This window comes from Seriola lalandi, unplaced genomic scaffold (genome assembly GCF_002814215.2).
Source record: "Seriola lalandi dorsalis isolate HSWRI2012SDOR001 ecotype SW California unplaced genomic scaffold, Sedor1 jcf7180002054678, whole genome shotgun sequence".
NCBI classification, from domain to species: Eukaryota; Metazoa; Chordata; class Actinopteri; order Carangiformes; family Carangidae; genus Seriola; species Seriola lalandi.
Genome location: NW_019525231.1, coordinates 2512779 through 2537582, shown reverse-complemented (window position 1 = coordinate 2537582; position 24804 = coordinate 2512779). Strand labels below are relative to the sequence as shown.

Genomic DNA, 24804 nt, shown 5'->3' with positions numbered 1-24804 from the left:
ATTTTGTCGAAAAAAGGTGGGTTTCTAAAGAAAATTCCAATGCATTTCTAATGCATTATTTATTCCCAGTTTTTTGGGAATAACTTTGGGAAAAATTGGAATTTTAACACCAAAAGTCATAGCCCCCCTTGCGGGATCAAGACGCACGTTTTGATGTATATATTACCGGGGTTTTCTCAAAGCTGCGGGACGAGTTACGCGCCGAAATTTGGCGGAAGAATAATAAACCCGAAACAGAATATTAAGGCACTCCTCTCAGCTATTCTAGCTGTAGAGGAGTGCCTCGGAGCTGAGCACCCGTGGCACTAATTAAAAAAAAAAAAGAAAAAAAGAATGAAATTGAAACTAGCTGCACAACTGGGAATCCACCAGGTCTTACTTGATTTGGGTGAAGTGGACTTTTGACCACCCACTTTTACCTTGACAGAATAACAAAAATCTTTGAGGTTTTAGGATGAGCATTAAATTTGCACTTGTGCAAAAGTTTTATTTTACTGTTAAAAATATCTAAAATGTCTTGTTAGAATCCCTTATCAAAATACAACCTTACTCACAGACAGCTAACCCCTATTAGGATTAACAAAATTAAATATTGGATGGTGTCAGTTAAACAAAGAGAATGCATTTAACATCAATTCTGTTTATGTAGTGCATGAAAACTCACCTCCAGAATTTCATTGAGAGAAATCAAGTCTTCATTTAACCCTAGTTCAATGTTCTGAAAATGAAAACGAATGTGGGTAAACAACACTGAAGCAGTGACAGCCCAGGTTTCACATGTAAAGAGGCTGCAAAGGCACAACCAACAAACATAACACAGGTCACTGAACCTTCTTCTTCCTGTTTGTACTGGATTCATTCTGAGGGAGAGGAACGTGCTTCTCCAGGACGTCCCCCAGAGACTCCATCAAACTCTCCTGGTAGACCTTCATTTTCCGGATTTTGGCCTTAGTGTCCTGCAGTACACTGTGGAATGCATGTTAACACACGCGCGCGCGCGCACACGCACACACACACACACACACACACACACACACACACACACACACACACACAAAATTCAGAGTTTCATTTTTTTGCATTATTAATTTGCATTATTTTTCCTCTTTCCACACTTATGTTGCTCTTCACATGCTTCTCCGGAGGAGAAATATCTCATAACTTGGACTCGTCTGGTTTACTGCAACTTTGCCGTCACACTCACCTGTGTTCTGATAATTTCTCCTTTTCCATTTGAAGTCTTTCAGCGTGATCAGTGGCAGCTATCAGCACCTGTTTCTTCTCCTCCAGCCACTTCTGTTCACTAAAAACACAAACATGAAACAGAGCAATACACAGAGCAAAATAAATGAAAAGCCTCTGAAAGGTCTCTTCATTCACCTCTCAAAAGCATTTGTGCTCTGAGGCAGGACAGTAAGTTATGGAAAAGGCTGCAGTATAACTTAAAGGTTACGTACAGTTCTTTAGTTTCTCTCAGTTTGTCTCTCTTTGCTTCGTAGCAAGAAAGAACCATCTCAAGTTCAGAGCACAGCTTGAGCATCTGTGGAAAACAAAGTTAGAGAAATGCATTGCATAACTCGAGCAATGCATTTTTATTTGGCATTTTAGTGAGACATATTATACTCAGTGTTGCAATTTACATATAAACATACCTCCTCTTTTCCAGCTTGAAGTAAAACTTCAGAATTTGCTGCCAGCACTGAATGATGCAAAATAAGTTAATACATTTTAAGAATGCAAATTTTGTCATAGATAACATTGGATACAGCAGATATAACAATTACAATTTCAAACTGATTTGAAAGCAGAGAATCACAATCTGATAAAGACACAAAATCTGAAATGAAATTGTGATTAAACATTAATGTTTGATGGACCAGTTTAACTGGAATAAAACTGTGGTGCTGATTTGTGATATTCATAATTCAGTTGCAAACACTTATATTAGATTATGGTCACAGTTTCCATCACAGTGTTTATGGAGGACTTACATTTCGGCTCCACTGTCAGCCACTGCTTCAGTTCAGCGTCTGTTGCCATCAGTCGATTTACTGACTGTTGGAGATGAATATTTACATTGTAAAAAACACACAACACATTTACCATGACATGTGATTAGTTAGTGGACGATCTGCTCCACCTCCTGACGGCCCCTATATTAACATCTTTGGAACCAACAAGTGTTGTCTTGGCCATTTATTCAAATGTCATGTTTTAAAATTATATCTCATGAATAAAGCTGAAATGTTGAAGTGATTAATCAACTGATAGGAAATTAATTGGTAACTATACGATAACTGATTAATCATTTGTCAAACATTCTAGCTTCCAACTTCATTGTATATGACAGTACAGTATATATAGACCATATGATTAATCAAGAAAATTATTGGCAAGTGTAAACTGAAAGGTTTTCCATGTTTTATCTGTGACATCGGGGGGATACTGCAGAGACACTGAAAATTTCATAAATGAACATGCACAATCATCTCACCTGCTCCTGTGGATTCTCACATAAATCTGGTTCACACAGTATGATCTCATTCTGCAGCTGCAACACAGAGACGCACAGTCTGCAGTTAATACCTTTCATGTGCATCCAATGATTGATTAAAGGACAGCCTGCACAGTCTGGATCTTAAGGTTAAAAAGTGAGGTTACCTTTTCCAGCTGAGCAAACTGATCCTCACACAGGTCCAGCAGCTCAGACTGCGCAGCCTCCGACAGCTCTGCTGCTGGCTGGCCGCCGGGCTTCACCTCCGCCTCGACACGGAAACACAAAAAGTCAAAAACTCTTGATTTGGATTTGGGAAAGTGTTTTTTGTCATTACTAACTGAGTAAAGCACCGGCAAACTTGGCACAGCGTGTAGATTAGGTCTAGTTAGTTGTTCGTTGCCTACTTATGGCTCACCGTGGAGAAATGAAAATGTCTAAGTTTACGTTAGTAGATATTCTCTGTAATACATATAGAAATATCGCACTCTACGTTATTATGTATGTATCTGAACCACAAGAATTAGTCACAGACGTGTAGTCTTACCATAATTTGTATTTTTTTCTTCACTAAGCGGACCACAACAACAGACGCCTCCTTTTCAAAATACCGCCAACTTTGATGACGTGGTGCCTGCGACAGCGTGGAGTGCTGAGGCGCGCTAATGCTGCGGTGAAGCTGCGCAGGACTGTGCAAGTACGGAAAATGGTGTTTATACGTGTGCTTTACACATTTTAGGGCAGAAACCCCGATGCTCTGTACATTAGGTTGTCACCAATACTATTATTTCCGGGGGAAATGAGTAAGTCAATACAAAACTGTCCAGACTGTCAATCTGTCCCTCAGTTGCCTGTAAATACACACACATCATCCTTACAGAGATGCAGAAACCGTGTGTTCATCCCCACTACATTTATTTGAAAGCTCTCTAGTTATTTTAAGATCAAGACTTATAAGATTTAAGCACAAACTAATGATCATCTTATGAAACACAATACATTGTTATAGAGTTACCTAGCCAACATATAAAGAACCAAAGTTAAAGTGAGCTCATTCCCACCCAGCTATAACAAGGAAATGCTTTTGTATTGGCAATAATAATCCAATAGACTTTGAAAGTGGCCATTTTGCAGGTTAGTAAGGTTTTAATAGAGAAATCTTTCTTTTTCTGGCTAAGTAAAAGATCAATAGCCTGCACTGTTGGTATGTTATCCAACTCTATGAGATAGGCTACTACACATAAAGCAATCTGAATATATGTGAAATATGTTGTTAATATTATATTTTCAGTCTCTCTTTCATTAATCCCACCAGCCTGTAAAACAGTGTGAGTGTTCTTCAGTAGAGGAGCATGTAGTGAGGGTCTGGTAGCGAGAGTGCAGGAGGTGTCATTTTAGGTCAAAATGTGCTGGACAGTAATGCAGCACCAGAGGACTGTGATTACTCTGAATATGGTCTGCTATTACTGGCTCTCAAATAGGTCTGATAAGACATTTTTAATGAGAGAGAGAGGAAGGGGTCTTCATACAAACATTTCCTTACATTAAGACACAGTAAATCTTGCACAACTTGTCTAATCAGACCAATTATGATAATGCAATGCAAAATGTGTTTTACAAAACTAAATATTAAGTAAAATATTTCATTGACACACGCACACATATAGCATGGCTGATTAACTGTTCAGTGCAGTGGAGTTCACTGTCAAGTAAACACCAGCAGGTGTCTCTGTTTGCCTCTCTCCTCAGTGGCCAAGCAGCTGACTGGAGTTTGCAGCTATTGTCAACATCTGCACTTCCTTGTTTTTCCCCCCACCTCCCTCCTGTTTTTCATTTCATTTCACAGCCTGAACATTGACAGTTTTTCACAACCAACATGTTTTGGTCTGACACCTGATTTAAAGGATGAATAAGTCAGATATGGATGTGCTTTCTGATGCCTTCCACTAACATCAGGGACACCTTATGTTCATTTCACTTTATTTATTCATTTATCTGCTAATTATAATTGTTTTGCTCTATGAAATCAAGTTCTCCTTTATTTATATAGGAACTTTACCACCTGATGTCATAATTATAAAATTTTGCCCTCTTTATTTCTTGTCTACGCTTGACCCCCACATTTATCGATGATAATTCTTATTTGAAATCCTATGTATTTACTGCTAATGACTTGCAGAATTAGTTTTTGACGCAGAGACTTTCTTTACAATCTTGATTCACATCCCTGCTGAAGAATATGAAGCTCAAAATGCTGGTGCAGTTTTGACCATGTTCATTTTAGACTTAAACCAGTGTCAGGCCAGCAAAGGAAGCCTGCTTATCATGAACCAGCTATTCAACAAATATTACAAGAATCATATAGTAACTCATTAAACATTTAATTTTAGACAGAATGAGCTGCAAGGTTGATATTTAATAAATCTACCTGCAGATTGTTTTCTGTAGCCTTTCTGACATCTCACAGTATCAGTTGGAAGCTGTTTCAACATTTATAAAACCGCTCTTTTTATCGTTCTGCTGCCTCTCAGTAATATTTAACATCCCACAAACTCCAGCCACCTGTGATCTGAAGCCTGCTGCTGCCACAGAGACTGTATCACTGCGGCAGATTAACTTCCACATCAACTAGGTGGCAGTCTGTGAAAATGTTTAGCCTTTTTTTTCTACTAAACAGAACAGAAATGTTCAAAGCAAATCTGCATCTGTTTCTCCTCTCTTTCTCTCTCTCTGTTTATTCATGACACACAGGCACATATAGATTTGCTGTTGTTTGGTTGTAATCCAGTGAATCTATCAGTGGATTTGATGGAACAAGACTAGGGAAGCACTCTAGTCCAAACAGCCATACTGACTCTTTCTCAGTGTTTGATGATAATCTGGAAGACACGCAGCAGCAGAAGTTGAGAATATGCATGTGTGTATTTACTGATTTTCCTGGTATATGTTTTCAAGCTTCAGCCAAAAAATCACACAGCCTGGATTATTTGAATGATCAACTAGAATTTGATTAATATGCAAATTTGTGAACAAACCGTTCCATTTGAGCCTTCAGCGCAGCCTAATTAATCAACAGTTAAAGGAAATTAATACATACATCAATTCTGTCAGGAACATGCTTAGTTCAATCGCCCGTAAAATTGAAGTTTGAAGTATTAACTGGCTCCACAGGAAGGCTATGATTAAAACTCTACAATTCAGCTCTATTTAGATATATAGAGTGATTTAACTCCATGCAGGCAAATATAAAGTCATTTACAGATGTCCTCTTTATACTTATTCAATAGTAATAATAATAATGATAATGATAATAATAATGATGATAATATATTGAGGGACTGTTTGAGGCCTATGGATATACGTTATTTTCAAATTTTCTGCAAACATTAAACTAATTAATTCATTGTTGTGCTTAAATGCTGTCACTCGACCAGTGTCTCAAATATTAATCTACACTTTGCACCTGAGACTGTTTTCCACAAGGTGCAAATAATAAAAGAGAGAGGGGAAGCGAGAGAGAGATGGAGAGAGAGAGAGAGAGAGAGAGAGAGTATAAAAAAGGGGAGGGGAGAGATGAAAAGAGCGAGGGCTGTACTATTGTTTCAGTAGGGACTCATGCATCAAACTTCAATTTTCCGGACGATTGAAGTAGTGATTTTTTCCATCTTGAAGTGAAATACTGAAATACACTTAAGACCTCCAGATTAATTACCACGAAGTGGTCCCTCAGACTGTAGTATTACTTATCAGCGGGCCCGCCTGACAAGCCCTCATAAAATAAGCAAGTGAAATCCATAAACTTAGGCTGCCTTAACACTCTCTCCCTTCATAAATATGCTTGATTCAGAATAGGCTGCAGAAGCACGCACACAAACACACACACACACACACACACACACACACACACACACACACACACACACACACACACGCAGTGTAGTATATGTAATATACACAGAATCATATTTTGTTTTCTTTGCAGGTAGCTTTAGCATCAGATTTACCTTTGATTTTCTAAACATAATAAGTATAATATTTGGCATTTATAGGCAGTATAAAAACATTTAGTAGGTGGTTTAAAACACACTATAGCCTAATGAAATGTAATTGTAAACAGATACAGGGACTAAAGTGTCTAATGTGTACAGTATATATCTGTATTATCAACTTCTCCTATGAAATTATTTATACTATTACAACTGATTTATTGTTAAAGAGCCCACAGGAGGAGTTATAGTTGTTGAATTGAATTGAATAATTGGTTTACTACAATGTAGTATGTTATTTATTAAATAAGGATATATACTTTAAATTCTATGTATTGTAGGCATATATATATATATATATATATATATATATATATATATATAGAGAGAGAGAGAGAGAGAAAGATGGCCTACTTTTGCCTCTTGCCTAGTTTTCAATAGCTATATTCCTATAGGCCTAGTCTATATATACTATATAACTATAAACTTTTTCAGGTCATCCTGAATTTAAAAAAAAAAAACAGTAAGAAAAAAAAACAAAAACAAAAAAAGCAAACACAAGAAGACAGCTCTACTTATCATTTCTGTTAACAAAGAGGGTTAAACGGGAGCTAGCCTTTTGAGTTCACTCTCTCTCTCACATCACCATGTTTTCAGCTTCATTAAACTCTTTAAAGACAAAAGAAATAAAGAGGCAGCAGAAGAAGAAAAAGATGAGAAGAAAACAAACAAAAGACTCCCTAACCAGACTTTGGCATAAATGTCACAGTCTAAACTCTTTATGGCTCCCTACTTAACATTAAAAACACTTTCAACAAAATCCATTTCTTGTTTAGAAACGTTCTTGGACAGAAGTCAAACATATTATTCCACAGCTAAAAAGCGGAGAAAGACAAGCGGCTCACAAAAAGGGCCAGTTTCATTGTAATTCATTGACTTGTTCAAAACGCCAGGCAAAGAAAAGGGCTAGACATTAATAGCCGCAGATGCCCTCATGAAGGGAGAGTCTATGTAGGCATTATGGCCTTTGTTCGCACCCAGTTAAACTGTTTAAATGGAGGGTTAACTCAATCCATCAAATTGTCTGAAATTGTGAGGAAATTTCAAAAACCATATGGCCTCCAAACGTTTGCGTCCTTTCTGTGCGGTGGGACACACTTGTCTCAGTATTGCTGCCTGCGGGGGACCGGCCCTGCTCCTTTGTGGCTCGTCCCATCAGGGAACGCTGCTCATTTGTCCCCACTTTTCATGCTTTACGCTCAAAATTACGGCCCAGTCCCGCAGAACAAAAAAGGTCTATAAAGGCCCGGAGAAACTGGCCCAAAACTTTGTGTTTTTGTGGCATCCTCGTCTTTTTTCCCCCGGCACCAGATTTGTGTTTCTCACATAAATTTTTGCCACGAATGGAGAAACACGTCTAAGGGTCAAGAAGCCATGATACGCATTTAGGGTGTGAAAGGGGACGTGAGATTCCCGGCCACAAAATGTTTAGAGCATCCTAGTAGAAAAGGACACAAAGGGACAAAATAGTTCAGTATAATAACTCTAAACAGGCCGCTTTTGATGGGCTAACCCGCCCACATTTGGCAAGGAGAGCGTGTTTCCAAAATAATTTTTTGTCCGCAATAATAAAGAAAACTCCAGGCTATTATATCCACAATAAAAACCTCCATATTAATTGAAAAATTGCAACATAAAAGAAATATTCAGAAAAGCCATTTTATTCCCATAGTAGCCTATATACATTACAGTCTGTGCATTGGTTTTCAAATAATGTCCTGATTTTAGAAAGGCACTTACAGGTGTACAAAACATAACAAATTTATAACTGTAAATCTATTGTATCCAAACAATAAATCTAAAAAGTAGCCTATAGCTTGTCAAAATCACCGCAATAGTAATTGTTGTTTCTCGCCATCGCTTTGAGCATTCCCATAAAACGCAGAGCTGTGAATGTCCCAGTTTGCCTTTTCCGATCATCATCATCATCATGCACTGCAGCATCGGGACGAAGAGTGTGAGCTGAAGTCAAGGGTTACAGTCAGATGATGATGGTGATGAGGAGGAGGAAGAGGAGGAGGAGGAGGAGAAGCAGAGCCGGCAGTGACAAGAGTGACTCAATGGCGACTTGGCTCACAGAAAACACAAAAGCATTTAAATTAAAAAAAAATAATAAAGTAAAAATAAATAGATAATGATCACAAATCAAATCATGCATTTACATGCAAAAATATGGAAAACTGGAGCACTTTCATCGTGGTGTGTGTGAGGATAGGTCTTTTAGGAGAAGCAATGGAACAGGTGTGTGTGTGTGTGTGTGTGTGTGTGTGTGTGTGTGTGTGTGTGTGTGTGTGTTCGCGCGTGCGCTCGCGCGTGTTGGTCTATAGTGTAAAAAAATAATAAGTTACTCATGTCATTTTAGACCATATTGCTTTGATTGCAAGAAGTAACAGTTTGCTAATGAATACATTGTAAAATACCACTGCATATTTCTTGTTCTGTGTTCATGCTTCACTATGAATAGGTCTATCTGTGCCGATATAAAAGTCATTACATTTTGGTACATGTTCTGAGATATGGTATACAATATAAGCAGTAAGTTACAAGTCCTCGAGAGGGTTTTTTAAATCGTCCTTTTGTGTTCTCGACTTCTCAGCCCCACGCTGCGCCATCAGTCATCCACATCAATCTCCACGTCCTCGTCCTCTGAGCACTCTTTACTAGTTGTGTGGTCTGAGAACGGAGACAGCGGCGACGTCCGCAGTTTCTGAGCGAGCTCGTGCTCCTGCTGGCCTCCCCGCGCGGGGGATTCGGCTCGCGGGTGGCCCAGTGTGCCGTTGGCGCATTTCTCCAGGTCTGCCAGCTTGGCGAGCTTGTCCAAGGGGACCTGGCCTATGGCCTTGGCCGACTCTACGTCGGCCTTCATCTCCTCCAGGTCCCGTTTTAGCTTGGCCCTCCGGTTCTGAAACCACGTGATGACCTGCGCGTTCGTCAGTCCCAGCTGCTGCGCGATCTGGTCCCGGTCTGCGGGGGACAGGTACTTCTGGTACAGGAAGCGCTTCTCCAGCTCGTAGATTTGGTGATTGGTGAACGCCGTCCGAGACTTCCGACGCTTCTTCGGGGTGGTTCTCTGGCCGAACAGAGTCATCCCGTCCCGGCCTGTGAGGGAGAGAAGGAGTGAGAATCACTGATTCATGGAGGTGCACCGCTGCACAATGCGCGTAAAAGTGATCCTAAGACAAAAATAACCATCTAAGTGATCTGTGAAACACTGGAAGCTTTAATCTCTTATGGGAACAGGTGATTACAAGAATATTACACAGACACCACCGGGAAATATTGAGCACCACACACATGAGGCCCTGAAATTAAAGAAAAGCGGTGGCGATTTATTTCGTTGAAGATTAACCCAGAATATTGCGCCTTTGTTCGATAAGACATTTTCTAAATGAAAAAAATATGCACTCCTGAACACAAAAGAAAAAAATATCTTTGGCCATTAAATAAGCACCTTTAGTGAATATATTCCATTAGCCCACAGAGTGCAAAATACAAGGAGTAACCAAACTAAATCTCTGTCTGGTTCAGGCCCTTAGATTACAGAGATGGGAGGAAACAAATACAACGGGTTGATAACATTTTAAAAAGGCGTATTTCTAATTTGTTTGTTGGGGGGATGGAGATTTACCTTCCGCAGCCTGTAACACGCTGACTTCCAGCCCCTTGAAGGTCTTGCTGGCCAGCTCCTCCAGCGCGCAGAGCGGGGAGGTCTGGGTGAGGAGAGCCCGGCTGGATAGAGGGATGCTGGACGGACGGTGCTTCTCAGAGGACGAAATTAGATGAGCCGTGCCGCAAATTGTGTAACTTCGTTTCACAGACGGTTTGTTGAGGATGTCCTCGATGCTGAAGGGGGTCAGCGGCTTGTTGGAGTTGGCAGGAGGCGGCAAGTGGTCCAGCGGACTTCGCCTCCTGTTTTCCACTGCATCACATTTGGCCACCTCTTTGGATGTCATCATTGGTTGTGCGCAGAGTTTATACAGGACTTCGTTGAAATATTCAGCGGTTAAAAACGAGGGGAAAAAGTCACATAACAGTAAGGGGGTTAGAAAAAAAAAAAAAAACCAAGCAAAGATACGGAGAGGAGAAAGAAGAAAAGAAAATCTTATTCCAAAATGGGGTGTCTTCAAAGTGTCGATCCTCGGGAGCAGCAAGTCCGCAGGAGTGAGATGCCTCCCTGAAAATGGCGAGGTCCAAAGAGCTGACGATTACTAACAAGTTATCATTGATTGGTAGGTAATCAATTATCTCCAGTGGCACTTTCGCCCTCTTCCCTTTCACTCTTTGACTATGTTGCAGTCCAGTGCAGGGCTTTTTGCGACTGGGGGTGTCCCATTAATTAGGACGCATGGCTGGAAGGAGGAGGAGCCCGGCGGAATTATAATGCTTTGTGCTCTTATCATCTTTGGTCTAATTTAGTCGTGTGGTGAGATACCGGAATAGGTAGGCTATATGGGGTAAATGAGGGGAAGCAGAAAGAGAGGGAGAGAGAGAGAGAGAGAAAGAGGGAGATGAGGGGGAGAGAAATCACAATGCGTAGCCTATTTAAGCGTTTTTACGCGTTAAAGTTCAGAGTTTCAGTTCAGCAGCAGGAGTTTCTGTCTTTTATCTAAAACTATTTGGATTATCTGGATGTTGTCAAAAAGACAAGTCGGCTCAGGCATTAGTTTAGATGTCGCAGCTATAGTCAGAAGGATATTTCCCTCGACCCAAAGCGTGGATGATCCTTTGTTTTTATAAAGGTAATGTAGAGCTGGGCCATATATCAGCTCTGATGATACCTCCTCTGGGGCGGGAGAGAAGGAGCAGCATGCATCCCTCTCAGCAACGCCAAATCCGGGCCATAACTCAGGCGAAAAGGCTCCTTTTATATCATCCGAGAAATAGTTCATCTCCTCTCAAATTTCCCCGCGTCCTCCAGCAGGTTTGACATGATGGGTTTATTTTGGTGCTGCTCTGAAAAATCGACGACAGGGTATTTGCATAAGAAAACGAATTTATGCAGCAAGACGAAACATAGTCTGTGTGTGTTTTTCCCCAACAAAATTATCTTTTTTTTAATGCAAAGAGAGAAAATTATTGTTTTTTATTTTATGCCATTTCAATTTCAATTTTATCTTTTTATTAGGAAAGTTGTCGGTAATTTTATTGTGAGCTTTTGATGATTATAAGCCTATTACAAAGGTATATAATTATTATTATTATTATTGCTATTATTGCCATTATTATTATTATTATTATTATTATTATTATTATTATTATTTGTTATTTGGTGTCGTTCGTTGTTAATGCTGCCGTTGTTATTTAAACATATCACAGTATATTTGTTTACCTTAATAATGAATGTCGGATCAAGATGCTGTAAGTCAGTATCGCAATGTTTGTAGTTTCACGTCACCAATGGACGCGCCAGTGTAAACATGATGATGATGATGATGATGATGATGATGATGATGATGATGATGATGATGATGATGATGATGATTAGAGAAATGCATGACCACAATTTAATATTTGTATTTAGCCGATTAGTTATTTCAGTGTTTCCGATGTTTTATTAAAAATATCACATGACTGTATTTTACCAGTCAGTTCCTGTACGTTGATATCAGGTCATATAGCGATACGTTATAAAAAGGATTCATTTTATTATCGTGATGAGGGCAGCACCGAAAACAACAGGGAACAGAAACTAACGAAAAAGTGATGTAAAGACATTTTATTTTGACAGTCTACTATTAACTTCTCCCCCATCATATTTGATATTAAAAACAGTCAGCATGACTTCATTTTAACTAAATGTATATTTTTCGTTTTTAAAAAAAAATGAGAAAGAGAGAGGGAGGGAGAGAGAGAGAGAGAGAGAGGGAGGTTCTGTCTCCAGTTTAACTTCATCAGGTTATGTTATGGAAGCAAAAAGCCAGTTTCAAGCTATCACAGTCTGTGTTTCCTGCTGGTGGGGGGTAAGATCTGATTTCAGAAGTAGAGGTGTTCATTTGATGTATTGCTGAAATGCAACCTGCTACATGTTTCTCTCACATTTTTTTGTTTACCTTCCCAACACCCACTAAATGTCTCTACTGTTACTTTAATAAAAACCCTATAGTTGCAGAGCCACTGTTGGAGAAATGAGCAGAGATGCGGATTAAAAAACTAATGATAATAATTATTAATTAATTATTATTATATAATAACATTTGACAGGCCCCTAACTTTTCCTGATATTGTCAGCTGGTGATTTTAAACTAGAGTTTCATTAATGCTTTTGTTATAATATTTTAAAAACACGTAAATGAGAATTCAATAGACCTCAGTATTGTAGCCTATCAACAAAACCATTATGTTTCATCATTCACCACTTATCACATTTATAACACAGTTGGTAATTGAGAAAGTGCTTTCACGCAAAATTTCAATAATAAAAAAAAAAAAAGAAAATTATTATTGCAAATGTTGTTATATTAATCTTTATCAGTTTTAAATAACCAAACTATAAAATACGTGAAATGGTGCACAGGGGCATTATAAAATTCAAGGCAACGTTTCTTCCCTTTACATCAAATGAGTCTGTTTGCCGAGTTGTGGAGGATCATGGTGTTCAGTGCTGCGCCGGCCTGTTTATTAAAGACAGATATTTGTAGTGGTGTGTCATCATCTCTGTGTCTGGCTTGCCAAGGTCAACGACACGGCCTGCCTCTCTGCTCTCCTTTAGCCAGAGAACTTAATCTCTTAAGCTACTAGACTGTGCAGGGGACGTTCCCTGGCAGGGGACAGTACACACCACATCACTGACTGTCTGGAAAATGACTCTCTGATACACCGTTTACTCATATACTTATGATTTCTGCTATCTAATCTGTCTAATGAACGCATATATGAAGGAGGATGTAGTTGGGTTTATTGGGTTTCTTTGGAAGATGTGGTGGATGTTTTTGCAGTTTTGATAGATTGGTATTCAATTTATGTGTGTAATAAACCCTAAACATCTCTGGTTGACCGTAATCCAGAGGAGTTAGTTAAATGTATTGACAGTATCCTGTGATCTGCCACTCGTTGGACATTCATCATGCATTTACAGAGTACAACAGCTCTTTCTCTTCCCAACCAGGTGTTGATTTAGGCCTTCCACACTGCGGTCTGTTAGCTTAAAGTGCCATCCTGCAATATGTGTTAGTGACCTCATGCAGGACAGCGCTCACTGCAGGCTTAGACTGCGATTAGACAGCTGCAGGGGAAACTATCCACATAGTAGCCATTTTGTGAGACCCAAAAGATGGGTGTCATGTCTCCCGTCTCCCAAAGGCCTGCCTGTTATCTCACATGACACCAGATATAGATACGGAGAGGGAGAGAGGGCCTGGCTCGGATGTGTCTCTCTGTTTAAAACATGTACTGTATAAATCACACGTCATTACCAGAGGTCACTGGCTGAGGTACACCATTGGATGGTTTCATCGCCAGGGCCAGTCTGGTTGGAGGAGAGTGGATTTATCTGGCAGTTGGATCTCTGGAGAGGCAGCCATATTTTATGTGACTAGAGATGTAATAACAGGCCTCTGACAAATCCCTGACGGCCCGGCTTTCCCTGCCTCGCAGTGCAGTGCCAGTGCTGCTGGAACAGTGGTTCATAAGCTGCACCATTATCACTGTGATACACGTGGACTGCACTGTGCTGCTCAGCAAACAGTTTCCTCCAGGGTTGGGAGGTCTTTGCTATGATTTCCATGAGTATCTTTTTAAAGGGTCAGTTCACCAAAATCGCAATAAACATTTTCTCATTTACCTCTAGTGGTATCAAGCCATTATAGTTTTGGTTTTATGTGTCAAAGTTTGAAGACCTTCAGATTCAGATTTTTATTGAGTGTAGACCATAATTACATTGTGTGGAGTGCAAACAACATATACAACAATCATGACAATATGATGAATGAATGTGCAACAAAAATACTTAAATAGGGAATGAATAGGAAAAATACAGGAAATTACACATTCTGCCTCTTACATATAAAATCTTGAATTCATAAGTTGAAAAAAACACATACTCTTACTCATTTTAATACACTGAGGGGTTTTGCTGCTACAGCCGTACTTGGTCTGGTATGACCACTAACTTATGATGACTAATGTGCTGTGGAAAATATATATCCTTCTTATTCTGGACCAACTTTCTACAAAAGAATAGTCAAAGCGAAAAGTGATATCAGGGTCCGATGCATCGTTTTTTGACAGACAAATTTATGATGGAAATTTTAAATGTAATTTTTCAATATTTTTTAGCAACATAAGAAAAATGTCCATTGACCTATTTTGGAGGTGGCGACAGAAATCCCAGTGATGAACGTTTAAAATCTGAAAAGATAAAATCAAAACTAGCTGCATGGCATCGGTGCACATACTATTTACTGAATGTAAAGTATAAATATTATAATGCAAAGATTCTCTATTAATATTAAAAGTCCTTAAATCAAAATTTTAGTATTGAAGAACTATCAGCAAATTACACTGAAATTAAAAGCAAAATACTGGCATTTTGAAGAATGGACCCTTTAAGAACATAATGCTATTGTATTAATAACATTTCTTTATCATTATATTTTTACTACCTCATTGTGGAGTTTTAAAATGCTTCAGATGTTATATATGTTGATATATGAGATGTTATATAAATATTTTTCTTTATAAAATTTTAATCTGAAAAGTAACAAGTAACTACAGCTGTCAAATAAATGTAATGTGGTCAAACTTCCCCCTCAAATGTAGTAAAGTAAAAGTATAAAGTAGGAGAGAATAGAAATGCTTAAGTGGGTAAAAATTACACGTCAGTACAGTACATGAGTAAATGCGCTTAGTTCCTTTTTTTAACCAATGGGAAATACATTCACATTTTGAATTGGGTGAGCTGAATAATCCGCACTGTGCGTCTCTAAAATCTTTCATATGGCCTGATCATTAAAAAAAAGAGTTGAGTAGTCGATCGCTTCCAACCCCACAAACAAACTGCAAAATGTATAAAAGGAAACTTAAAAATTGAGTTGAACGCACCAGTCAATAAATTACAAGTCATGACCTTATCCCCATGCAAGGAAAAGCAAAAACAGGTGCACAGTCTCACAAGAAATACAAGAAGCGCAGAAGTGACCCCATAGGGAGTTTATAATGCAGAGTGACTCTCTGCTTAAAGAAACATTTTCATGGGTCTCTGGCTGTAGTAATACAAAATATACTCACTACCATGGTCTCAATAAATAGCTTGACACCAGTGTTTTAATGCGAAGAGGGTGACAACATTTTTTTTTCTTTTTTTTTTTGTCTTTACTCATGATGGCAATAAAACCTGAACCTCAAAAGACCTGTTTACTGTGTCTTACCTGGTGGAACAGTTGCTCCTCTCACACTCCTCTGCCAGCCAGTAACAGACTGGCTTCACGCCCCTGATCATACTGGTGTGGTTTGGGGCCTGTACGCTTGTAGTTGGCGCAGCCTGAACATAAGCATTCCTAATTTACAGAAAGCACACTTTGAAACTGCACATATGTGGCCATTGCAATGAGTCGGCGCCAGAGCAATTTTGACCACTACCCCATCTCTGAAAACATGTTTCTCCTCGTTTTCTTTTTTTTTTTTTTTGTTCATCTTTTCACAATCTGTCCTCTTCATTTAAAAGCGATCAGTTAAACAGTCGTTTCCACATGTTTTCGGTGAAGAGTCCTCCCTTTGATTCGCTATATTCACTGGCTGCTGATTAATCCCTCCACGAATGCCATGGCACAGCAGCAGATAGTGCTTCATTTGAATGTTCTTTCTTTCTCATCTACACTTCACCATAAAACACAGTAAGCAGTGATGCTGAGGGATTGTGTTATTTGGGATGGCCAGGGTGGAAAAGATTATTCACCGCCTTTGGTAATAAAAACTGCCAGAGGAGAACTGGGGAGAATTATGACAGCAATCCTTTAGTTTTCGTTTGTGGAGGCTGTTTTTTTTTTTTTATTTGATGCAAAGTCTTACAAAGGAGGATAAAGAAACCTTGAGGTGAAAAACAACTGAAAATCTAATTTGTCACATTCAGAAGTGTAAATACCAGCTGCATTTCTGTTGATTACCCTTGTGTAAAATTATGGCGCAAACTGGATTTGTATTACTTGTTACTTACTGTTAAATGCAGGCTGTGATTACCTGCTTTCTGACCTGTGATCCTGCATCATTCACCATATCTGATCAGTTCAGGCTTTAGCTGTTTCAAAAAGGATTATCAATGATGCAGAGGTATGTCTAGTGTCGACCGTCTTTCACCAAATCACAGCTTATATAATTCAAACATGTATTTAAAATAGGATAAGACCACAGGGCCACTCTAATTACATGAAGTGGCTTTGGGTTGTGTTAATTCAATGCCCATAGGGGCTTTTCCAATATGGCCGCATGGGAACAAATGCTGACAGGTCAGCTGTTCTTTCTGTGAGGAGAGGAATGTCTCTCTTTCTTCTCTTCACTCCCTCTTCCTCATTCCCTCCATCCTTTGTCAATTATTTTTCTCTCTTTTTTCTTTTTCTCAGTCTTCTTTTTGTCAAGCCAACTCACACACACACACACACACACACACACTGTCTTTGAGAGATGGCCTCTGTCTTTCAATTAGCCTGCAATGGCCCTCTTACAAGGCTGGCGTCTGGCGAGTTAGGCCCGCAGCAGATGCTGCTGTGGATTGGCCGTTCATCTGCAGCCTGCAGACTGTATTGAACAGTCATTAGGGTGGAGCTGACTATTCATGACAGAAGAAGTGCCTTTGTGTGGGAGGGGATGCTACTACATCAGGTTATCTTTATTCTCTTGTTCTCTGTGGGGTTTTTACAGTGGTGAAGAAAGGGGGCTCTGATTAGGAGGATAAACAGATAATGAATGGTGACTCTGACAATCATCTCTAGTGTGATTTCTTTTTAAATGCTTTTGTTGCTATGATATCACATATATTTTTGATCATAGCTAGAGAGGAGAAGGCAGAGAAGGGGAGAAACCGAGACAGACAGCTACAGAGCAGCCCCCTGTTGGGCAGAAGAGCCACGAGCCAGTCTGTTGCATTTGTGTATGATTTGTCGACTCTCAGTGGGTCCGTTCATGAAGCACCTGGCAACCCTGCACAGAGGAATATGGTGGCTGCCATGACCATACACCAACACACACTCAACCATATGCCCCCATTGTCATTCCAATGAGCTCAGACAACATTCACTTTCCCCTCCTTTCAGCAAACACTATCAATACAAACCCCATGTGGAGGGGCCCGGGTCAAGAGGGAGACTCACTACAAAGTGGCCGCTGACACACAGAGAGGCACAAGCAGACACACACACACACACACACATGCATGTATACACACACACACACACACACACACACACACACACACACACACACACACACACACACACTGCTGCCTCCCTCTGCTCCTCCTCCCCCTCCTCTCCTGAACCCCCGTAGGCTGGACTGAGGAAATGTGAATTAGCTTCATCAATGCAGAGGTTAACATTGCGCAAAGACGATGTTGACCTCTTGTTGTATTCTTGGTTTGATGTCTTTCTTAGGGCCAAACGCTTATGAATAAAAATGGCAAGGGGAGAGGTTGACAAAGGGATTTGTCTGACTAATGCCGAGGGAAACCCCCTCAGGGAAAGCCTGGTTAAGCCCAACACCACTGAATCCCCCCTGCAGTATTATCAATCATGGAGTGGCTCACACAGCGTTGTTATTGTTTTTGCCATAATTGTGTCAAAATAACTTTCATTTGTCTCTAATGAAAAGTGTCTGCATTTATCATGCTAATGCAGTGACAGCATAAATATTACACATGGCAACCTATAGCGCCTTCCTAAACATGTATACCATTTAAAATGTACATGAAACATATGTGCTGCCAGGTTGAGCCTGCGTGGTAACAAACAATTACACTTTAATGTGTAAAAATTAAAGGGGCAATTCACCCATATCACAAAAAGACATGGTCGTGTCTAACCATGTAGTTTTGGTTTTATGTGTCCAGGTTTTTTTCTGTCACAGGTTTCTGCTTCTGTCCATTAAAATAGAGGTTGAATGGAGCCGTAATTGTGACGATCGCATCACTTGAAAATTACATTTGAAAAGTTCAACAGCATTGTTCATTCCAAGAAACGTTACGCCGGATAATCAACTAAACTCTCAGCATTTTTCATAAGGACTATTTCTTTGGTTGAAAGCAGAGACTGTTCACACTGAGGTCTGTGGATTTTTAAAGACACATTGCTGCTGAAAATTTTAAATGTAATTTGAAGTCCATACACATTTTCTTGGCGTGGACTCAGAGATGTAAGAGAAATATTTCACACATGTTGCAAAACCCGGATAAATAATTAAAGAAATTAATGGAATAAGTGAGAAAATCTGTTTGTCGTTTTGCAATTTGTGTGAACTGACCCTTTAAACGATAAAATAGAAAATATGCCCACATTCTTTACAATGTGGGAAAAAAAATCAGATTTGTGGGAAATGGCAGCTTAATTCAGCAAGTTCCATGGCAGATTCAACCGAATCAGCATTCATTTTACAGCCAGTTTAAAAAGGATTCGACGACATCCACTATAAAAGTGTTCATGGTAATAACCATTGGTAAGAACATTAACAGCAGAAAACCTGGGGCGAGAGGGGAGAGGCAGGTTCTCAACCTTTAACCCTGATATAATTGAAAAGCATGTCAGTGTTGGTTGGTTACACAGCAATTCAAAATGGTTTGTTTAAGAGTGACGCCACATTCAGAAGTGAGAGCTTATTTCACAATTAAAAAATGAGCTTTTTGTGACTTTTTTTCCCCGTGTGTGCGTGTGATGTAGATGCAGGTGCTCGTCTCTGTCTCGGAGTCTTGTTTTTTGTGTGCAAACAAATTAAAGACTGCACACTCCCCCACACACTCACACATTATATGCTCCACAGGGCCTGGGCTTGTCTTTATGAGTTTATTAAAAGCGTCTTGTTTCATATCATGCTCTCCCAGCAAAGAAGCATACACCCAGTAGATCATCACACTGTTATTGTAGGTAATTAAGTCCAAAAGTTGGTGTTATATGGCGCCTGTTGTGCATAAGCAAAATTGACCATTTTAATTGCCAAGGAAATATTTGCTAGCACTTTATCTAGCGTGAAAGATAGTATTACTCTTCTTAATATTGAAAGAGGGGGAGGGCCCAGAGAAGATAGCGCGGGCATTCATTATGCTAACAGTCCCCTTTAAAAATGAATGGTAATGAGACACAACAGCTATTTACTTTTCTTTAATGCTGTGGCAAGTAGCTAGCAAGACCCCCCTCCTTCTCGCAAATACCCCCGCTGCTGCCCAAAGCTTTTTAAATCTTTGGACTTGTTACACCGCAAAATACAACAGTGCATTAAAAATTTAAGAGATATGAGTCGAGCTCAGACGTATCCACTGGTGTCTGCTGCTGCCTCTCTCTCTCTCTCTCTCTCTCTCTCTTTTTAAAATTATTATTATTATGAAGCAAAAATGCCACAACATCCTCATCCATCCATCATCATTTTCAATCTCATACCCATCCTCCCCCTCCCTATCTTCCTCTGTTTTTGTGTCTTCTTGTTTGTCTCAGTAGCATGCAGTGTTTGTCACAGCAAGCCCCAAAAACCCTGCGTCTCCCTTTCTCCCTAACAGATGAGTGTGGCCTGAAGGAGTAGGGCTGCCATTCATCCAGATCTGTGCCTGTTCCTGCAGTTTAAACCCGAGCAGGCTCGACTAATGCCCCTGCCTCACTTCTCCGCCGCGGTGCTGCTTTATAGGCTTTGTTCGAGGCAGCGCCTTCATTTCCCCCCTCTATCCATCTTTTTCATATTTTTCACCTCTTAATTGCCCCCCCCTCCCCTCCTCCCCCCCTCTCTCCTCAGGTTCATTTCTGTCCTCTCATCAGATACTTCCACCTCTTCCTCTGCTTCTCTTGTGCTTTCATTTCATCACCTCTTTTACCTTTCACATCCCTCCTTAGCAGTTGCTTTCTCGATCTCCTTCTCCTCCTCCTGTTTAAAGAAAAAAAAAGGAAAAAAAAGAGAAAAAAAAGAGGGCCTTAGATGAGAAGTCGGTGGCGTTGAGCCGAGGAGGACACACTCCACTTAGATAAATATCCCCATTGCTCTGAGCAGAGCCAGGGAGATTTATTCATCCGCCGAGCTGGCAGAAAATTGACTTGTTTCATGGGGGCAGGCTAGTGACGCATTGCCATGAGAGGCAAAGAGACAGGAAGGAGGGAGGGAGGGAAGAGGAGAGATAAAGAATGATAAAGGGAGAAAGGCGCATGGAGAGGGAGAAAGAGTGAGAGAGAGAGAGAGAGAAAGGAGGGAAAGAAACACGGCGGAGAGAAATGAGGGGAAAAGAGGGGAGAAAGAGTAAAGCGATTTAGGGAGTGGGGAGGGAGAAAAACGATAAAGAGAGATGAGAGAGAGTGATGTCCCTCCCCTTGTACCAGAGGATAAAGCCAGTGGGGTGGTGAAACAGTGATGAGGGAAATGGTACAGCTGACATTTATATAAGAGGATATTGATGAAGCAGAGACAATAGCAGACTCAATCCACTCCTCCTCTTCCTCTTTTGCCTCCTTTCTCTTGTTTACTACTTTTCCCTCTCCCTCCGCTTGTCTTTTCTCCTCTGTCTCCTTCAACTCTCTCTGTCTTTGGACTGACAAAGCGTTGTTATTGGCCACTACATCCTCATTGAGAGAGAAGGGCCACAACCTTGGGTGACTTAAGACTACAGCCGCCAATGGCAATGCATCACAGTGATAATCTCTTATTTTCTCCGTTCCACCTCCACCACATACACACTCCAGCCGGCATGCAGCCGCATCGTCCCTTAACAGAAGAACTACAGTGTTCCTGTGTTTCATATTGCGTCCATGCTAACACAGCAAATAGAGAGGAGACGAATGCTGCCTCCCCTCGGCTTTTCTTGAAGAGGTGTAGTGAATGGACTTGTGTGTGTGTGTCGGTGTATTTGTGTGTGTGCTTACTTTGTATGTGTGTTTGTGTGTGTCTGTAAGTGCGTATGTGTTCTGGGAGCGATGGGGCGTGGAGGATTTCTGCTTGTATCAGCACCTGGGCTGCACCGAGAGAGAGGTGTACAGGGGAGAAAGATGGGGGAACTGGGAGTCTGTGTGTGTGTGTGTGTGTGGGCGCGTGTGTATGTGTATGTGTGTGTGTGTGTGTGTGAGAGAGAGAGAGAGAGAGAGAGAGAGAGAGTGAGAGAGAGAGGTGGGGTGGGGGTGGCTAACATGGACTGGTGTATAATTTAGTCACACCGAAGCTCAAGGCTCATGTCAACCTTGGATAGGGACCCAGGATGATAATTTGAATTGGGAATTAAGTCACCAATCAATGGTTATATTTATGCTGAATCAGTGGTTTATTAAGGGAAGAGAACTCAATCATCTGATTGTGCGTGTGCGTGTGCGTGTGTGCGTGTGTGTGTGTGTGCCTGTGTGTGTGTGTGTGTGTGTGTGTGTGTGTGCATGTGATGCAGGTGCCTGTACACCAACGTGAGAATTCGCACTCTCCTTTTCTGTGTGATCACATGCAGCTGATTTATGCCATATTTGTTTGTCACTGGAATAATGCATTGTTTGCTGATGGCTGTATTTTAAAGCCAGTATAGGCAAACAAACAAGTCCTCCAAACTACTGGACAACACATTATTTGTCACTGCCATCCAACATACATGACCATAACCACCACTAGTGGTTTCCGCACAAAAACTTCTTTTATTGAAATATGGGAAACACAGTTAAAAGAGGAACTGCTTCGTTTAGGTTTAAGGGAAGTTCAGTCACGACTCATCTCCCACAATGTAACTGTGTCACACTTCTTCTGCCTTTGCTCCAGACACACATCAGTAATAATCTCACAGAGCTGTGCCACTGGTGACTTTACTAACCATGTATTTTGAATTTTTTTTATACTAGCACCAATGCAATACATGATTTTTGAAACCAAAATATTTTGTTTTATTTAAAAAAAAATAGCCAAACTTCCTAAATGTTGAATATTGTCTCAACAGAAGCAGCTGCACAAGAGCTTTGCCCAAATAAAATAGTCTAACATTGAGTTTCAAATACTTGCTAGCTATAGGCTAATAGTTAGCTAGGATTTAGCTTGACAACCTAATTTCGCAGTGACAATAGTATTAATTGTCCACAAAAACTAGTCAAACTACTATTGCAGCGTTATCAACTTTTTCTCTGTCCATATGTGTGCTCAGTACGTTCCAACAAATATTTCAGCAACAACCTTAGCAAACACTGCTGATTGCAATAAGCATTACACACTAAAACAAATTGGGTTCACATATTATTCCACGACTGTTACTCTAGGTGCTATAATGTTGTAGTCTCACCAGATAAATTAGCTTCTTTTGTAGTATCTTGTATCTACAGTTGCTCATTAACAAGGAAAACTGGATACAAACAAATAGTTTATTGCTCATTACAAATTTGCCAAACTGAGTATAGTAGTGTTAATATTGGATTTTATTCCGATGTAACTGCCACCGATGGTGGATTTGCAGCCATTTTGCTACCAGTTTGTTGACACTTTGGTCGTTTTTATTTTTATTTATTAATTTATTTTTTGTCAAGTGAGAAATATCATAGATTTTAGATAGATAGATAGATAGATAGACTTTAAGGCAGATGTGAACGGTTTCTTCCAGGCTTGTAATTACAATTCGTTATGAAGTGAGCATTGAACAAACTGATTATAGATATAAACTTTGACAATTTGAGAAGTTTCTGTGAAAACACTAAGTTATTTATTATTTTTTTTTCACCATTTTAATTGTTTGTTGTTTTGAATGCAACAGCTGCCCCGGGAAGGTGCAAGCTACAAACTTCATAGAGTCACCTTCGAACGTCTATAGATGGTTATTGTTTGATACTTAAAACGTAGGTTTTCTGTAGTAGTGGGAGAAGTATTCCTTTGAATCAGAAGGTAACTGATCAAATTGACTACAAATCTGCAAAACATTTGATGCCAGCTTTAGGCTGGTGCTACTGCTACAGATACACTGTAGTCATGGGGCTACCCAATACTGAAGTGTGATACCCAGCCCTACCAAACACTACCTAACCTCTGATCTAGCATGGCACAACTATAAAACACCCTCAAACAAACAACTTATACACACACCAATTTTTTATGACCTCAGGTTTCCTTGAGGGACTGTAAGGTGTGTATGTAATTTCCACATATGAGAGTGTTTGTACCTCTGGAGTCTGGGCAAATGTGAGTGGCAGCCGTGCTGGAGAGGCACCGTGACCTTCTCTCTCTGGACTGTAACTCAATCAGAGCTCAAGGCGTGACACCGTAACCCTGCGTGGCAGGAAGCGGCCTGGCTGCGCCACTCTGCTAATGCCTTCACTAACGGCCGTGACCACACCACACTCAGATCCCCCCGGAAAACCAATCTGCTCCACTGCCAGTTCCTTACGAATGAGAGATAAGCCTTTTTTTTTGATTCACCCAAAAATGTGTGTTCAGGATGACAAGTTCACAGGTTAACTTTTCTCAGGTTACAGGTTCATTAAGGGAATTAATGATGCTTCTGTGGCAGCTGGATTAAGAGAGTATCTGCTTTCCTTCCAGGCATGCTCTCCAAAAAGACCTTTGGAAACAATATGTATTATCCGCGATTATTTTAAATGGCCTATAAATGGACAATGGCCACTTTAAAGAGCATGAGTCTGGTGTTGATTTTTCTCAGGCTATAAGATGGCATTAGGTTAGGCTAGTAACACTTGTAGATGTTTAGATAAGGGAAACTAGCTAATCTGATTATGTGCAGTTCATTACAGACTCTAAATGGTGGAAGCTGGCTGTGTTTCATCAGCTGCTCAGAGGAACCACACAACTTATGTTGCTGTACTTACAAACACCTGCATACCCACCCGAGTGGGTGGCGTGTGTGTATGTGTGTGTGTGTGTGTGTGTGTGTGTGTGTGTGTGTGTGTGTGTGTGTGTGTGTGTGTGTGTGTTCGAGACAAAAGCCGTATCCCTAAGCTGATTTTTGTGTCAGTGGTTAAGGTTAGGGTTGGGTTAGGGTTCGGCAAGTAGTAGTTATGGTTATGGTTAGGTTAAGTCTCCAGGAAATGAATGCAAGCCTCTAATCAGAATCAGAATCAGAATCAGAATCAGAATCAGAATCAGAATCAGAATCAGCTTTATTGGCCAAGTATGTGTGTACACGCAGGG

At 40.3% G+C, this 24804-nt stretch overlaps 2 protein-coding genes across 2 annotated transcripts in view; both read right to left on the bottom strand.

Annotated features, from left to right (window-relative positions):
* The window catches only part of cenpk (centromere protein K), a 6571-nt gene extending 3470 nt beyond the window's left edge, over window positions 1–3101 (bottom strand). The window contains exons 1-9 of the mRNA XM_023422024.2: window positions 3042–3101; window positions 2662–2763; window positions 2495–2551; window positions 1992–2055; window positions 1653–1699; window positions 1458–1540; window positions 1205–1303; window positions 831–966; window positions 665–718 (exon numbers count right to left, since the gene is read on the bottom strand). Of these exons, the coding sequence (XP_023277792.1) occupies window positions 665–718; window positions 831–966; window positions 1205–1303; window positions 1458–1540; window positions 1653–1699; window positions 1992–2055; window positions 2495–2551; window positions 2662–2763; window positions 3042–3044 (645 nt within the window). The 5' untranslated portion in view covers window positions 3045–3101. The remainder of the gene's footprint in view (window positions 1–664; window positions 719–830; window positions 967–1204; window positions 1304–1457; window positions 1541–1652; window positions 1700–1991; window positions 2056–2494; window positions 2552–2661; window positions 2764–3041) is intronic.
* A 5084-nt stretch (window positions 3102–8185) lies between these two features.
* lbx1b (ladybird homeobox 1b) lies at window positions 8186–10843 on the bottom strand. The gene is made up of 2 exons (XM_023422039.2): window positions 10169–10843; window positions 8186–9639 (listed from the first exon to the last, which is right to left on the bottom strand). Exons 1-2 carry the CDS (start codon window positions 10494–10496, stop codon window positions 9152–9154), a joined length of 816 nt encoding a protein of 271 aa, XP_023277807.1. The 5' UTR covers window positions 10497–10843; the 3' UTR covers window positions 8186–9151.
* Window positions 10844–24804: the final 13961 nt, after the last annotated feature.

Coding starts and splice junctions, on each gene's coding strand:
- lbx1b (XM_023422039.2), bottom strand. CDS start 10,496: ATGATGACATCCAAAGAGGTGGCCAAATGTGATGCAGTGGAAAACAGG. Junction 9,640..10,168: donor CGTGTTACAGGCTGCGGAAG/GTAAATCTCCAT, acceptor TCTCCCTCACAG/GCCGGGACGGGATGACTCTG.